This window comes from Rhizopus delemar, genomic scaffold, assembly GCF_000149305.1.
Source record: "Rhizopus delemar RA 99-880 supercont3.11 genomic scaffold, whole genome shotgun sequence".
In the NCBI taxonomy this organism is placed as follows: domain Eukaryota; kingdom Fungi; phylum Mucoromycota; class Mucoromycetes; order Mucorales; family Rhizopodaceae; genus Rhizopus; species Rhizopus delemar.
The window spans coordinates 720,472-736,642 of NW_027137837.1; the positions used below are offsets into that span (position 1 = coordinate 720,472).

The 16,171-nt window shown below is 35.4% G+C and overlaps 7 protein-coding genes across 7 annotated transcripts; 4 read left to right on the top strand and 3 right to left on the bottom strand.

Annotated features, from left to right (window-relative positions):
- Positions 1 to 938: 938 nt before the first annotated feature.
- Positions 939 to 1,430, bottom strand: RO3G_12956 (uncharacterized protein; the record flags this gene model as incomplete). Its single annotated transcript, XM_067667540.1, has 1 exon — positions 939 to 1,430. The coding sequence occupies one exon, from the start codon at positions 1,428 to 1,430 to the stop codon at positions 939 to 941; it is 492 nt and encodes a 163-aa protein (XP_067523641.1).
- A 398-nt stretch (positions 1,431 to 1,828) lies between these two features.
- Positions 1,829 to 2,212, top strand: RO3G_12957 (uncharacterized protein; the record flags this gene model as incomplete). Its single annotated transcript, XM_067667541.1, has 1 exon — positions 1,829 to 2,212. One exon carries the CDS (start codon positions 1,829 to 1,831, stop codon positions 2,210 to 2,212), a length of 384 nt encoding a protein of 127 aa, XP_067523642.1.
- A 318-nt stretch (positions 2,213 to 2,530) lies between these two features.
- On the top strand, positions 2,531 to 6,567 carry RO3G_12958 (uncharacterized protein; the record flags this gene model as incomplete). The annotated part of the gene is made up of 2 exons (XM_067667542.1): positions 2,531 to 2,937; positions 3,132 to 6,567. 2 exons carry the CDS (start codon positions 2,531 to 2,533, stop codon positions 6,565 to 6,567), a joined length of 3,843 nt encoding a protein of 1,280 aa, XP_067523643.1.
- A 626-nt stretch (positions 6,568 to 7,193) lies between these two features.
- On the top strand, positions 7,194 to 8,608 carry RO3G_12959 (uncharacterized protein; the record flags this gene model as incomplete). The annotated part of the gene is made up of 3 exons (XM_067667543.1): positions 7,194 to 7,204; positions 7,260 to 8,020; positions 8,121 to 8,608. 3 exons carry the CDS (start codon positions 7,194 to 7,196, stop codon positions 8,606 to 8,608), a joined length of 1,260 nt encoding a protein of 419 aa, XP_067523644.1.
- A 452-nt stretch (positions 8,609 to 9,060) lies between these two features.
- RO3G_12960 (uncharacterized protein) lies at positions 9,061 to 10,110 on the top strand (the record flags this gene model as incomplete). The annotated part of the gene is made up of 3 exons (XM_067667544.1): positions 9,061 to 9,065; positions 9,136 to 9,851; positions 9,911 to 10,110. The coding sequence occupies 3 exons, from the start codon at positions 9,061 to 9,063 to the stop codon at positions 10,108 to 10,110; spliced, it is 921 nt and encodes a 306-aa protein (XP_067523645.1).
- A 339-nt stretch (positions 10,111 to 10,449) lies between these two features.
- On the bottom strand, positions 10,450 to 12,246 carry RO3G_12961 (uncharacterized protein; the record flags this gene model as incomplete). Its single annotated transcript, XM_067667545.1, has 1 exon — positions 10,450 to 12,246. One exon carries the CDS (start codon positions 12,244 to 12,246, stop codon positions 10,450 to 10,452), a length of 1,797 nt encoding a protein of 598 aa, XP_067523646.1.
- Positions 12,247 to 15,029: 2,783 nt separating this feature from the next.
- RO3G_12962 (uncharacterized protein) lies at positions 15,030 to 15,911 on the bottom strand (the record flags this gene model as incomplete). Its single annotated transcript, XM_067667546.1, has 1 exon — positions 15,030 to 15,911. One exon carries the CDS (start codon positions 15,909 to 15,911, stop codon positions 15,030 to 15,032), a length of 882 nt encoding a protein of 293 aa, XP_067523647.1.
- Positions 15,912 to 16,171: the final 260 nt, after the last annotated feature.

Below are 16,171 nucleotides of genomic sequence, written 5' to 3' on the forward strand. Positions count from 1 at the left end.
GGTATGTAGTAGGCGAAATACATGTGTATATCTATGACTTTATTACAGCATCGTATACTTGACACAAATATCCTGGTCCTCAATATCTAATACAGCCTTAAAATGTAACAGAGCAACCAACATTCTTCATTGTTTGATCACCGTAAAAAGATCGCTAAGGTTGCTCGACTTGCTTTCAATATTAGTGTATACTATCTGCACTCATAACCTTCATGTTTTTTTCATTGCTAAATACGATGGGCTTCCAGCCTTCTATAGTATACGATGGTTTGTCGTGATATCACTTTCATCGCTTTTTCTGGCTTATACAGCTAATGAAAATCTTCGATTCCTTAGTTCCAGACTCAAAATCTAGCTTCCTACAGTGCCTTCTGACTGACAGTTTGCTAATACTGTATCCAAAGGATCTCAAAAAGAGCTGAGCATCAGAAGCTGTGTGTAAAGATCCTTGTCGAAAGTTTAGGCGGATGATTGCATTAGTTATTTTGCTGACTACGACCGGTCGACTACCACGGTCACAAGCCTTGATGTTCTTTTCTTCCTTTCTTATCCTGTTGATTGTCCATTTGGAGATTCTTGCTGCCCTAAAAAGATCTGCTGCCGTACGAACTAAGTGTATTCGAAATCTCAGAGCTTCGCTTTTACAGTTGCTTATTTTCTTAAGCATATAAGGCAAGTACTTTGTCATAGTGAATAGGGTAAAAACAAAAGGGGGAATTCAATGGGAAATACAAAATAAGCATGGGTTTATGTATTTTTCAAGAGCTACTAAAGCTCACTAATATACTGTGAAATCTGAAAGCAGACGAGAGAGATATGAGGAAAATTGAAGGAAGGTTAGACAAGTACTATATTTTTGGCGAAAATTGAAATATTCAAAAAATCACTAAAAATGACCTTATGCCTGCGGGATGTCCGACACAATTCCCGTTTACATATCATAATGTATATTTTAGACTGCATTTCAGACGGTATATGTCACAAAACTCGCAGACATATGGCGGAGATGCAATACTGATTTTCATTTTTGTGCACCAGTTTTGTCCGCTACTGTAGATCGAGTACAGGTGAGGACTCAAGACAGAGCCCTGAAGGACACCTGTACTCGGCACAAACGGATCAGAGACATTGTTCTGCAACAACACAGACACCGAGACATCATCAAACATGTTGGACAGCAAGGACACCAAGGACAGAGGAGCAGAAGAGGCGAGCATCGATTGCCATATGATACGACGATCGACTGTATCATAGGCTGACTTGATGTCCAGGAAAGCGACCACAGGATAATGATTGTGTCGGCGTCGGTAAGAGTGCATCAGATCATGGAGACAGAGGGCTTGATCCAATGCACTACGCTGGTGACGGAAACCACCTTGAGCTACATCGAGCGGAGGAGAGACATCTTCAACAGAGGGAAAGAGGCACATCTCAAAGAGCTTGCGGACGATGGAGGTCAAGGAGATTGGACGATAGTGGATGGTTGTACCTTTGATGCCGTCGGACTTTAAAATTTCCAATTTCCTTATTTGGAAATCGATAATTTTCGGAATATGAGTGACACAATCGGTAGAATATCATAAAATGATGCATGTCGTTGTCCAGAATGGATAAGGTGTCGTCTTTGTATGTAGAGGGTCGCATGTTCGACCCTTGTGTGTGTCATTTTTTTCTGAAAGTTTTAGCAGTCCTTTTTTATGTCTGAGTTCTTGCTTTTTGTGACTTAACTATTTTAAATAAATTTTTTTTATTTCGCGTTTCCCCCCTGTTTTTTTTCCCCTTTTTTTTTCTTCCCTTTTTACATCTTTCAAATTAAAGTTAGTATATCATGTCTTTTATCAATATCTCTACCGCAAACTACACCAATCCTGCTGGTATTCATCGTCAAAGACCTGTTACTTCCCCCAACAGCCCTATTGTTATCGTTGATTCTGATGATGAAGTAGAAGAAATGCATTTAGAAACCGAACAAACTTCAGATTTGGATGTAGCAGTTATTTCTATCAATAATGATGATAACGAAGAGTTATTGGAAATAGAAGCTTTCGAAGTTGACGATGAGGCACATAATAGTAATCTTTTGCCGGATAATTGGAGCAGAGGTCAAAATGTTCCCATTATGGCAACCAGAACTTTTTTTTTAACTTTTGGAACTGAAGAAGCGTGCATGCAGTGTCGTATTTACCCCATTAAATACTTATTATTCGTATGAGATTACTCAAATCTTATATAAAAAATAACAAGTACTGAATACATAATATTATATATTACATATTCTCTAAGACTCATTTACAATATTAACCATATACAATATTTATATTATTCAAGTTCAATACTAAAATTGACCTTGAGCACACTTCGGTCCCTGAATAATTTTATTTCCTATATAAAGGCGTAGTTTGATTAAATGGGTTCTCTCTCTCGTCTTGAAATCTAATAAAGAGGTTACATAGAGACTCATTCACTAGTTTTCAAGTACTATCTCCTTTTAATTCTCAAATTTTTATCTGCAAATATCTCATTTTTTTGAATGAATTCTTCTATTAATCAATCCCCTTCTAAAAACGTTGAAAAGGATTCAGCTGACGAAGTAGCTAAGTCCTTGGATAGAATGGATCTTGAAACTCTCGAAAGTAGAGCATCAAACTCATCCATCCATCCTCGTGATGATCCATCCATCGAAACTGATGTTGAGATGGATGAAGCTACTAACTCTTCCCCTGCTGTTCCTTCTTCAGACCCTCCTAATTATTTGGAGAGGTTGATGGTTCAAAAAACCATGTTCTTTGATTTAATTGAAAAATTAAACAATAATAAAGCGAGTTTTATTTTAGAAAATAAGCTAACTTTACTTGAAGAAAACGAGAAGCAATTGAGTTATGCTGTATCAGCTTTAAATGATGTTAACGCTCTTATTGCTTCCCAGTTTGAATTTACGTAATCATGAGTTTGAAGGGCAGTGGATCTAAAAATTCATCACCCAAGGGATAGACTAATCCCAAGCCGTGAAATCCCCAAGGTTTCAAATGTCAACCCTACTGCTAGTGCTCTGTATCAGCTCACTCTTTCGGGAAAGTGATAAAAAACGTCAATCCAAAGAAATGAAACCATCTTTGAGATATGTTTATTAGAGATATCCAAGAAAAGTTCTTGGAATATGATGTATCTATAGAAGGATCATTGGTTTGCACTACCTGGAAGTTTCGTTTGAAAAGTCTGAACAGTGATACCGACATTGATTGGTTCGAACGATTCATCAAAAGACGTTGTATGGACAAGAAAACCGCTTTGAATTGGGATCAGGCAAAAGAAGTCTTGAAACAACGCTTCGATCTTGCTTCACAAACTACACCAGAAATGTGGTTTAAAAACCTTATCAATTTCAGGCAAGAACGTTGTGAAACTTTGACCCAAGCAATGGATCGATATCGTCTTTTCTCTCTTGGTGCAAAGGTCAATATGCATGATAACACTTTCTTGATTGGACATTTCGTTTCGAGGCTTCACACTGTCAAGTTTCAAGAAATGGTCCAAGCTACTATTACAAGAAATCTTCCCTCTCTTGTCTCTGCTAGCTCCAATACCAATGGAGAGAGTGTTTATTCAACTCGCAACTTGCCTATTCCTCTGCCTAAGGAATGGAATGTTCTTGAGTCAATTCTCATTAAAGAAATGGCTAACTTGGAATCTGCTTTGTTGAACATCCTTAAGGATAAGAAAAAGGAAGAAAATACCAAAAAACTTGGTGAACATGATGATAACGCCAATACTAAAAAAAGAAAAATGGTACATCAAAGTGAACATATAAACCAAAAAGTTTCCAAATCGTCTGTTGAATTTCAGCAAGAAATTGCAGATTTAAAGAAGCAAGGTGTATGCACATTTTGTAAGACTGCCAAGTACTCTCCTGGTCATTACTCATCTTGTTCTGTAAGACTTGAATATGTCAAAAGAAAACATGGCAAACAAATTGTAAGTAATTCTTCTAAAGGAAATGACAAAACTGTTAGCAATTTAGAGTTATCCAACTCGATCACTAGCATTAGTCAAACAAATAAATCTCCTAAAAACAGAGTTACTGATTTATCTTTATCTCCTAGTAATAATGAATCTACCTCGCAATCTTATGAATTAAATGAATCATCCGATGACGAATTTGAATTTTTATATAAACATTATGACAGAAATATAATCTGTTCAAATAAAAATATAAATGCTAATTTTGATGAAGAGTATAACAAAAATGTCTTTGCCATTCGTAATAATAAAGTTGGAGAAGATGATAGTCTATTCGAATCGGATAATGTGGCTTATTCGCCTGTTACTCCAATCACGCTTAATAATGTGAACACTTATGGTATCATAGATACTGGTGCACGTGTTTCTGTCATGAATAAAAAATTCGCAATAGACAATAATATTAAATTTCATTCAGTTCCTGGTAACCTAGTTTTAGCAAATGGCGACCAAATTCCCAGAATGAGATCTGTTGACTATGTGAATGTCGAATACGACAACATTGACTACATTATTAAACATAAGTTTGATATTATTGACGATCATGCTTCCTCTTACAACTGTAAAATTCTTATTGGAACAGATTTGCTTCCTAAACTTTCCATTCATTTAATGAATGTAGCAGTCAAACATAAAAGTACTGAAAAAGAATTAGACGACTCTATTCTAGATAAAGCTTATAAACCAAATATTTCACGAGCCGGTACAGAAAAAGAACAAAAAGTTTTTGATATGGCTATTAAACCATACATCGAAGCAAACAAAAAATTAAATAAGAATTCTTTATGTAATATTAAAGAGGCTGTTTTACATCTCCCAACGCCAAAAGATTATGTTGCCAATATAAAACAATATCCAATAGCATATACTTTACAGCCTAAAGTAATGGATATAATAAATAGTTGGTTAGATGAAGGTATTATCATTCCAGCAACTCCATCTGGATGGAATCTGCCTATGACAGTAACTCATAAAAAAAATCTAGACGGCACTAAGACTGATAAAATTCGATTAGTGTTGGATCCTAGAATGTTAAATAAGGTCTTACCAGTTGATAATCATCAACTTCCATTAATTAACGATATATTCAATTCTATGTCTGGTGCAGTCATTTTTAGCACGTTAGATCTAAAATCTGCATTTAATCAGTTTCCTGTAAATAAGGATGATCAAATTAAAACTACTTTTACTGCGCCCAATAATTTACAATATATGTATAGAGGTGCTCCTTTTGGAATATCTACAATAAGTCAGCTATTCTCTCGTATAATGTTAACATTATTTAAAGATCTTCCTTATGTAAAATGTTTTGTGGATGATATCTGTATATTCAGTTCATCTATACATGCACATTTTCTTCATGTTAAAAAAGTGCTGCAAATATTAACTGATGCTAATTTAAAAATTAATTTTGAAAAGACCTATTTGGCAAAATCAGCCGTTTATTTATTGGGATATTCTATTTCTGCCTCAGGAAAGCAGATTGATGCCCGAAAATTAACAAATATATTCGATTGGCCTCGTCCTACTACTCAAAAGCAAGTGCAAAGTTTTCTTGGATTTGTCAACTATTTTAGACAACATACTCCTAACGCTGCACTTCTCATGGCTCCCTTAGATGCTTTGCGTTGTCATGATGAAAAAGTTAAAGGTCCTTTCGAATGGACAAAAGAGCATCAAATGCACTTTGATAGTATCAAGCACATTTTGTCTTCAGAATTGATGTTATCCCATCCTGATCTGTCAAAACCATTTTGTATTGCTACTGATTCATCAGATTACAGTACTGGTTGTTGCTTATATCAAGAGTTCGAAGTGACTAAACCTAATGGCGAAATATCTAAAATCAAAAGATATATTGGTTTCATGTCCCGTTCCCTGTCAAGAAGCGAAAAACGTTATAGTGTTACAATGCGTGAATTGCTTGGTGTAGTTTATGCCTTAACCCAATTTCATAAATTCATATGGGGCACACGATTTACTTTATACACTGACCATAAAGCTTTATGCTATATTCATTCCCAAAAGAATGCCAATAGTATGCTTATTAAATGGCTTGACGTCATTCTTGACTATAACTTTAGTGTCATTCATGTTCCCGGCTTGGAAAATGTCTTACCTGACAAACTATCCAGATTATATCCGCCAAAGGATACGTTCGAGCATGAAAGTGATATTAAAAAAGGCAAAAGATTATCCTCATATAGACAGAATCATGCTATTTCTGAGACAATTAATACAAAGAAAAAACATCGAGCTTATTCTAAATACAATGCTGCTATAAACATTATTTCAGTAATTCAAGAAACTACAACTTCTGATGCACAAAAGGACATCATACAAGTTAAAGAAAATACTGATATAAGAGATATTGATTATAACATTAATGATCAATACTTGTTTTATGTACAATCTGCACAGCCATTATATTCGGATTATCTTACACCTCCTTTGGCTGAACACCAACAGTTACTTATAGATGCCCATAATAAAATTGGTCACTATGGTGCTGAACAAATGGTCAAACGTTGTTATGTTCTGGTAAAGTAAAAGAAATAACAAAGATAAACCAAAAGAATACTTTTTGAGACTGAACTTTATTTAAGACAATCTTAATTGTTAAAAAGAAATCATTAAAAAGTCTACTATTTATATTCTTCTATCAATTGGCGGGTGAATGAATAGTTATGAGCGTAGATCCAATCATTGACACGTTTGATTGAATAGTGATCACTGAATCGATTATGAAAATTTTTAATTCGTTGTTTTTATAGATCTTATTGTTCTTTAACTGATCTGGGATAACTGTCCCGTCTTCATTGAGAGGAAAGATATATTTATATGAAATACCTCCAGTCAGATCAAAGTTGACTAGGTACCTGATCCATTATTATTCATTTACAGAAATGATGAATAGTAAAGATCATGACTTATTTAGTATTCATGTTTATTTTATAGAATGAATCGAATAGTGATAGTTTTATATAAAAAGAAGAAGAATATATTTTATTTAATAAAGATTTAAATTATTATCTTTTATCAATTTTAATATACTTCTTTTAGTTGTGATTATTCAATGTCCGTTATGATCAGACTCTGTTCTACAACAAACGTCTCCATAATGACGGTATCCATTGGCCTAACTTGATAGGTGATTGCATTAAATTCATTAAGCAATGCAAAGATTGTATGAAGCATAATATAGAAAAAAGAGGCTTTCATCCTCTACGTAGCATTTATAGCTACTATCCTGGTGATCATTATGCTATTGATCTTGGTGGTCCTATGCATACTACCTCCGTTTACAATAATAATTATTTTATGGTTATTATCGATGTTTGCACACGCTTTTGTATACTTCGTGCTCTACCTGATAAAAGATCAGATACAATTTTACGTTCTCTTATTGACGTGTTCTCAGCTATGGGTTTTCCTACAAAACTCCAAAGCGATAATGGAACAGAGTTTAAGAACTCGCTCTCCAAAGATTTAGCTGATGCTATGGGCTATGATCATCGATTCATCACTCCTCTACACCCATCTGCTAATGGAATTAGTGAACGTACTGTACAATCAGTCAAAAAATTACTGGCTAAAGCCACACATGGTGTTGGCAATGATTGGGATTTATATCTTCCATCTATTCAACTTGCTATGAATAATCGTATATCCAAACGGTTAAATTCAACACCTTTCTCTCTTATGTTCGCACGTAAAATGAACGAACCTTATGGTTTTCGATCTGACAAAGATAAGCTCAAAGAAGTTAAAGATAAACCACCAATGTCTCATGAAGAGCTCATGAAACGCATTGATTATATGACTGATATTGTATTCCCAGCTATCGTTAATAAAACCAAAGCACAAATCGAACTTGAACAAGCAAAGTTCAATGATTCTCATAGGCTTGTTGATTATGCACCTGGCTCTCATGTCATGGTTCGTATTCCAAATAAATCTGGTCAACTCGCTCCTGCTTACGAAGGACCATATACTGTCGTACGTAAAAATAAAAGGAAATGCCTACATCTTACGTGACGAAACTGGTGTCCTTATGCCTCGTGCCTACACTTCCGTTGAGCTGAAATTAATCTCTAATGAAGAAGTTATCGAACTGGATGATGAAGGTAATGAAATCATAAATTTCGAAATCGAAGCAGTTATAAACCATCGTGGCCCTCCAAAAAACCGTGAGTACCTTGTACGTTGGAAAAACTATAGCAGTGAGTGGGATGAATGGCTATCTGCAGATAAGTTTAATGACCCTAACACACTACGCAATTATTGGAAAAATCTTGGTAAAAAATATATTCCTCCAAAAAATGCTCCAATTACCAATTCTCCATCTTCATCTGAACTACTAAAATCCACTCCATCTGGTACTATAAGTACTGCTATGAAACATTTCTCTTCTGATGATGAAAATAATTCTAATTTGGTTGATAAAAAATCCACAATTAAATCTAATGTTGGCTCTTCAGCACGGCCTGTTAAAAGAACTCGTCGTAATAAACCTCCAACTAACAACGCTTGTGATACTCCTTCCACAGCCACTCGTTCCAGTAAACGACTTAAATCTCTTCATAAGTAAATTACTTTTCATTTACAAAACAGAATGATATTTAAAAAAAAAAAAAAGAAAACCAAAATAGTCACGAGATTTTCATTAAGGTAATCTCATACTGGTCGAGGGCTATGTCGTATTTACCCCATTAAATACTTATTATTCGTATGAGATTACTCAAATCTTATATAAAAAATAACAAGTACTGAATACATAATATTATATATTACATATTCTCTAAGACTCATTTACAATATTAACCATATACAATATTTATATTATTCAAGTTCAATACTAAAATTGACCTTGAGCACACTTCGGTCCCTGAATAATTTTATTTCCTATATAAAGGCGTAGTTTGATTAAATGGGTTCTCTCTCTCGTCTTGAAATCTAATAAAGAGGTTACATAGAGACTCATTCACTAGTTTTCAAGTACTATCTCCTTTTAATTCTCAAATTTTTATCTGCAAATATCTCATGCAGTAAGTATAAAAGTATAACAAAGCACACTTGTATACAATATTAATAACTCTTTTTTTTTTTATAAATTAGGTTTTTTATTAACAACGGAATCTATTATGGAAGCAACACAGTGTACCGTTGTAATGGTGATGAAGGAAGCGTCATGTATTTGGAGCAAACAGGAAGTGTTCCACGTTGGAGATGCAATGGAATCATAGTTAATCAGGAAACTGGTGAGAAATGCTGCAATGGACGTCAAGTTGCTGTACGAAATGCTTCCTTTTTTAGTAATCGCAGCTTACCAGCCTATGATGCGCTCTCCATTCTTTACTTTTGGAGCTTGAAAGTACGACGAATGACAATTTCTACCATGGTTGGATGTTCACCAAAGGCAGTACGAGAAACTTTAAAAGATTGGTACCAAGTTTTACAAGAAGATTTACAGCAGAACGACTGCAAAATCGGTGGTTATGATGTGGATGGAAATCCAATCGTGGTAGAAATCGATGAATCAAAGTTTGGTAAAAGAAAATATCATCGAGGACATCGTGTGGAGGGTGTTTGGGTGGTAGGTGGTGTTGAAAAAACACCTGAACGAAAGTGTTTTCTTGTGGTAGTAAATAATAGAAACACTGAAACGATGGATACAATCATTCGAAATTATGTTGCCGATGGTTCCATAGTACATACAGATTGTTGGAGAGCATATGAAAATATGGTAAACCTTGGAATGAACTTGGTACATCGAACTGTCAATCACAGTGTGACATTTCGTGACGGTGATGTCCATACCAACACCATCGAGGGTAAGCTTAAAATTGGAGTGTAGAAGTGTTTATAGGTCTAGTTAATAAAATCTTTTCAGGAACTTGGAATGGAATAAAAATTAATGTAACTCCTGCCCTTAGAACAAAGAAGATGGTACCTTGGTTGCTTATCGAATTTATTTGGCGAAGAAAGCACCACAACGATATCTTTGGTGGTATAATTGATTGTCTTAAAAATGTTAGCTTTGATCGAGCTCAGCGTAATCCAGCATGGTTAACTGAGCTTGCTGCAGAATAATAATAACAATAAAAAAAAATTAAACAAAGCTCAATAAAAATGTCCTAAATAATGTTACGTACAGAGAGCAAGCATTGTTAATATACTTCGACAAAAAATATCCAAAAGCATTACTATAATCAGTTAAATAAAAGAAAAGCCTATACAAAAAAAAGAATGCACAAAGGAATCAATTCAAAAAAAAATAGCTCCCACATAGACACGCCTGCAGCATCGGAACAAAAATACCGATTACATGTTTCGAACAGGCGACCTCTTCCGTCGGAAGTAGACACTCTAGCCATTCCGGACAGCGACTTGCATAATTCGACTGTATTTTGTTGACGAGCTGATTCATATTCAGAAAATTGTTGATTTCCAAATAAGGAAATTGGAAATTTTAACGTCCGACGGCATCAAAGGTACAATTAACCGACGATAGTTCCCTGGCGAGGTAGGATCACCCTTTTCGTGGATGGGGACCACCTGTGCTTGACGCCAGAGAGAAGGGGTATAAGACCACTGGTAGCAGATACTGAAAAGCAAAGAGAGCAGTGGGGCCAGGACAGACTTGATCGGGAGGAGCATCTCCGTACGCAAGTGGTCAGGACCAGGAGCTTTACGCAGAGGGAGACGTCGCATCAGTGAACCCACACTGTCAGCAGTGAACGAGGGCATACCACGGTCTTGACTATCGAGGTCAAAAGGCACCATACCAGAGACAGAAGGCAGAGGGTCAGGGCGCCTTGACGGAAGACCGTCACCAGAGTAGACCGAGGCAAGGTGTTGGCGCATCGCGCTCGCACCTGCAGCAGGGCCGTCAGGATGGGTAAACCCAACCTGTTGACGTCGTCGGTTCCGAATCACCTTCACCTTCGACATCGCACGAGCAAGCTCGCCACGGGCCAGAGAGTCACAGAAAGCACGCCAAGAGAGACGCTTAGCAGACTTGAGAGCAGCGCGAAACCGGACTTGAGCGGCCTGATGTCGATCCCACCACAAGGCCTTGTCGATGCCAATGGCTCGACGCCACCTGCGATAGTGATGTTCACGAACATCGGCGAGTTCTTGCAAGTGCGCATTCCAGAATGGCTTCCATTGGGAAGGTCGAGAAGAGCGAGAGCCAACCGACTTGTCGAGCGCACTATAGATCGCTTCGTTGAGAGAGTCGTTGAGAGCGTCTATAGGCGGAGCAGCAGAAGGAGGACTTGACTTCAGAGCTTTGAACTGATCAACCAATGGAGCGGCCAAGGACTGGAATGAGGCCACGTACAGACTACAGACATCGGGTTCCTTCAACCGAGAGAGGTTCCATAGCCGACGGGCGCTAGAAGAGGAGAGAACGGGCTGCGATGGATAACCATCAGGGACTGCATAGTCAAAGGAGAGGGACAACAGTTTGTGGTCAGAGCCAAGAGAGAGATCGCTGTAGACTTGCATCCGAGGGGACCGAAGAGCAGAGGTCGTGTTGGTCAAGAAGTAGTCGATCATACTTTGCTTGACTTGGCCACCACGATAGGACAAGAACGTAGGCACCCCAGGAGCGAGAGTCGAGTTCAGAACGGATAGACCATGTTCTTCACACCAGCGAAGCAGCACCGAACCTCGAGTATTGGCCACGGAATCACCCGTGATTGCACCAAGACGCGCGTTCAGATCACCACAGATGATCGTATCGTCTGTCAAGGGCAACGAAACCAACACAGAAGAGACCTCGTCGTTGGACAAGGAAGGGGGCAAATACAGGCAGATGAGACGCAAGGAGCGACCCAACCGCAGACCCAGAGCATACTTGGTATGAACCGGGAACTGTACCACAGCCATCGGACAGGAAGGAGAGACCAGAGCAGAGACACCTTGAGAGCCACGATAGCTGTTGACCACAGGAGAGCCATACAGGTTGAACTGGGTCCAAGAGGTACGGATCCTGTGGGGCGGGAGCAACCAGGTTTCGGTGATGAAGACCAAGGAAAACGACTGGCAGTGACGAAGTAGATCATCGGCTGTGGATTCTTGAAGCCCATTGGCATTCCACAAGCCGATAGTGAGCGGTATAAAAGAAGATGATGAGGAGGATGGAGTAATTGATGGACCATGGGAGCCATAAGTACCAGGAGAAACCAAAGGAGAGGAAGGGGTTGACGGATCTGGGACCATACCAGATGGTGAGACCGAGGGTATATTATAATGACAAGTATTACTACTCATCATTATAAGGATCCATAGCTAGAGCGCGATGCAGGACGATGATGCTCATAGTCGTCAAGAGCCATGTCTTCAGTCATATCATCGTAGTGGCGAGCAGTCTTGGGTCGATCTTGCTTAGCAGACAGCACTTCAGACACTGTCTCATCCGAGACCAAGAGAAACATTTTTAGATATATATGTATGATTTTTTTCTTTAAATGTATTAATATATAAAAAATTTATAAAAATATAAGCATGCTGATATAAATATGCATTCTATACAATATAGACTAATTGTAATTTAGATAATTTTATAATTGCGTAAATATAAAACATTGTAAATAAAGCATATACAATTTTAATATATATTTATAATAAACGTATATAATGTATAATACATAAATATAAAAAACATAAATGATAAATATCAGAATAAGTTCATAATAATAACATTAAGAACAAAATGTTTCTCTACTAAGTTTTTTTTCTTATTGGATACTGTAATATTTGTTATTTATATTAAATTTGCAATATAAATTATTATTTTGAAAACAAAAAAATTGAATTTGATATATATAATAAATGGATGATGAAATATATATTGAAAATATCAGAAAATTATATAACATAGAAAAAACAAATCTATTGAATAAATGGAGCTTCATTCATAATAATTATCCGCAAATAGAGAAAACTAAGTATCTTCATAGAACTATATTACAAGAAGTTAAATTTATAGACGAAATCAAAAACGAATTATTAAAAAAATTAGGATTTTTACCTGTACATATATTTTTAACAGATTTTTTTTATAAGCTAGAAATACCAGGACCTTATCGTCATATAGAAAAAGGTTTATTGATTTTATATCATATTACAAGTGGTTTATCAATTAATAAAATGAATAGATATATTCCTCATGCTAACTTTTTTAAAATATATAAAACATTTTATATAAAATACAATGATGATTTAAAGAAATGGATAAATAAATTATTATATACAAATTATTTTACAAATAATATTATTAGAGTTCTATCAGCAAAAATGAAAAATCCAAAAAAACTTAAAAACATTACTTGCTTTGTAGATGGTTACGATAGCCGAATAAGCTATCAAGATATTCACTTTGACAAAAGTAGAATGTATTCTTATAAATTTAAAGACTCCGGATATAGGACACAGTTTTTGGTTGATATAAATAATTTTATAATGTTTATATCGGAAAGTGTGCCTTGTAGTGATAAAACTGATGGAAAAATGTTGGAAGATATTAAATTAGAGAAATACATAAATATTAGCGATTGTATACTTTTAGATGGTGGATATACTTTACATATAGAAAATACCATTGAAAAAATTAATGAAAGAGGTTATGATTTAGATATTGAATCGTTTGCATTTCCTTTTAGAAAAGAATTAAATATTGAACTTACGGACAATCAAAAATCATTTAATAAAGAAATTAATAGTTTAAGATCTTCAATTGAAGCATTTTTATGCAATTTCACTAAAACTTTTGAAAGATTTAATAAGCATAATATAATTAGAATTACTGAATCAAAATTATATAATATACAGATGAATTTATCAGCGGTTTTATTTAATATTAAAAACAGTGTAGTCGTTTACAATTTAACTGATGATATGAGTTGTTTATACAGCAGATGGATAGAGAAGAATTTTGATTTTAAATATTTAAATGATAAAGAAGAATTTATTTTATTAGAACCATCATTACAATATAAACAGGATTATATAAATAACAAAAATAAATATCAAAATATTTTAATAAATAACATTTTAGCAAAGATAAATGATATAAATATTGCAAGTTCTGAGAATATCGATGAAAATATGAGAGATAATGAAGACAGCAGTATATATGATATTGAAAAGATAATCACACATAAATTTGATGAAATAACAAAAAAATATTCATATTTAGTAAAATGGTTAAATTATCCTGTTGAGCAATCAACATGGGTAGTAGAAAATGATTTTATTCAAACAGATTGCATAAAAGATTATTGGAATCAACATAATAATGATTTATAAGAAATCTATACAATATATTGTTTTATGAAATTAAATTTGCGTCTTTAATTTTAAATTCATCTAGAAATGTCTTGGCATTTCTATTATATCTGAGTTTGAAAATTATAAGTCAAAAACCTATATTAAAAATATTTTTTACAATACAAATGTAATAATCGGTTTATCACTTTTTTAATTTTTCTTATAAATGGTCTATATATTTACATATGTCCTAAAAATAAGAAAATAATATAATAAAATGTAAATAAATCTTTGTATGATTTTCATATATTAACATGCTAATACCTATTATAATTTTAATTTATTTTTCTTAAAAAGAGAAAAATTTTCTGCTTCGAAACATCTTTATATGATATTGGAGTTTATACGATTGAATGAGTATTACCATATAAATAGATGTTACTTACAGCATCCCATGAAAAATATTGCTTAGTGATAAGCCTAGAGAAACATTTTTAGATATATATGTATGATTTTTTTCTTTAAATGTATTAATATATAAAAAATTTATAAAAATATAAGCATGCTGATATAAATATGCATTCTATACAATATAGACTAATTGTAATTTAGATAATTTTATAATTGCGTAAATATAAAACATTGTAAATAAAGCATATACAATTTTAATATATATTTATAATAAACGTATATAATGTATAATACATAAATATAAAAAACATAAATGATAAATATCAGAATAAGTTCATAATAATAACATTAAGAACAAAATGTTTCTCCAAGGCTTGTGCTAACAGGTAGCGAGAGACAGAAAGAGCAACAGGATAGCGCAAGCGCTCCAAAGCCTTACGAGAGCGGTCATCATTGATGAGCGAGATGGCATGACTACGCTCTTCAGCAGAAACAGATTGGAACTTGGGGTCAGCCAGGTTAGCAGGATCGAGTGGATCAAAGGTATCCAAGGTGGGAATCTTGGCCTTTTCCAACAAGGACAGAAGAGCAGGCTTGTACTGTAAGTGTACCAAGAGACCGACAACAGAGTGGGCAGGATAGCACACATCTAAGATGCGCCAGCTATCCACACCAAGACGAGAGAGACGACGACGAGCTTCAGTGTAGGTCATCCTACGAGAGCGAGGTATGTAAACGTATTCAAAACCTTGTTCACCAGACACAGGCTGGAAACCACGAGCAGCAGCAGCACGACGACGGAGTTTGTTCTTAGCAGAACGAGAAGCAACGGTAGCCCAAGACGAGGCAGCAGAACCCAAGGTGGGCGAAGGAACGGTCACTTTAGCACCATTAGGAGGAGCAGAAGAAGAAGCAGCGGCATTTGAACTTGGGGTGTTTGTAGGGACCCCGGCAGTGTGTGCGGCCAGTTCGGCACGCAAGGAAGCAATTTCGTCGGCTTGAGACCGGTTTGTTTCGGCAAGGCGAGCGTTCTCACCTCGCAAGGTTTCCAGTTCGAGCTTCAGTTCTTCTAAAGCAGAGAGACGAGCAGTGACCGCTTGAAGGGCGTGACTAAGATTCTGGACTGTTGTTTCCAAGTTCGGTGAACTGGGTCCGGCGGCGGCATTCAGGTTTTTAAAACCTCTAGTATTTCTTGTTGTCGACATTTGGATGCAAACTTTGAACGACGATTAAGCAACAAGTATGGAAGATATAGCAATAAGAGTTAGACCAAATAAAAGTATTGATAAAAAGGAGTCGATTGATGTAAAAATTGTTGATGGATGGCTTGATTTGACAGAGATATCGGCTTTCCAAAAAAGAACCAAATTTACCTTTTTAACCAAAAGCGAAAGAAAAGTGGCTTCTTGGTTTAGACGAAGATTATTATTAATATATATGAAGAGTATATGACAAGCGATAAATA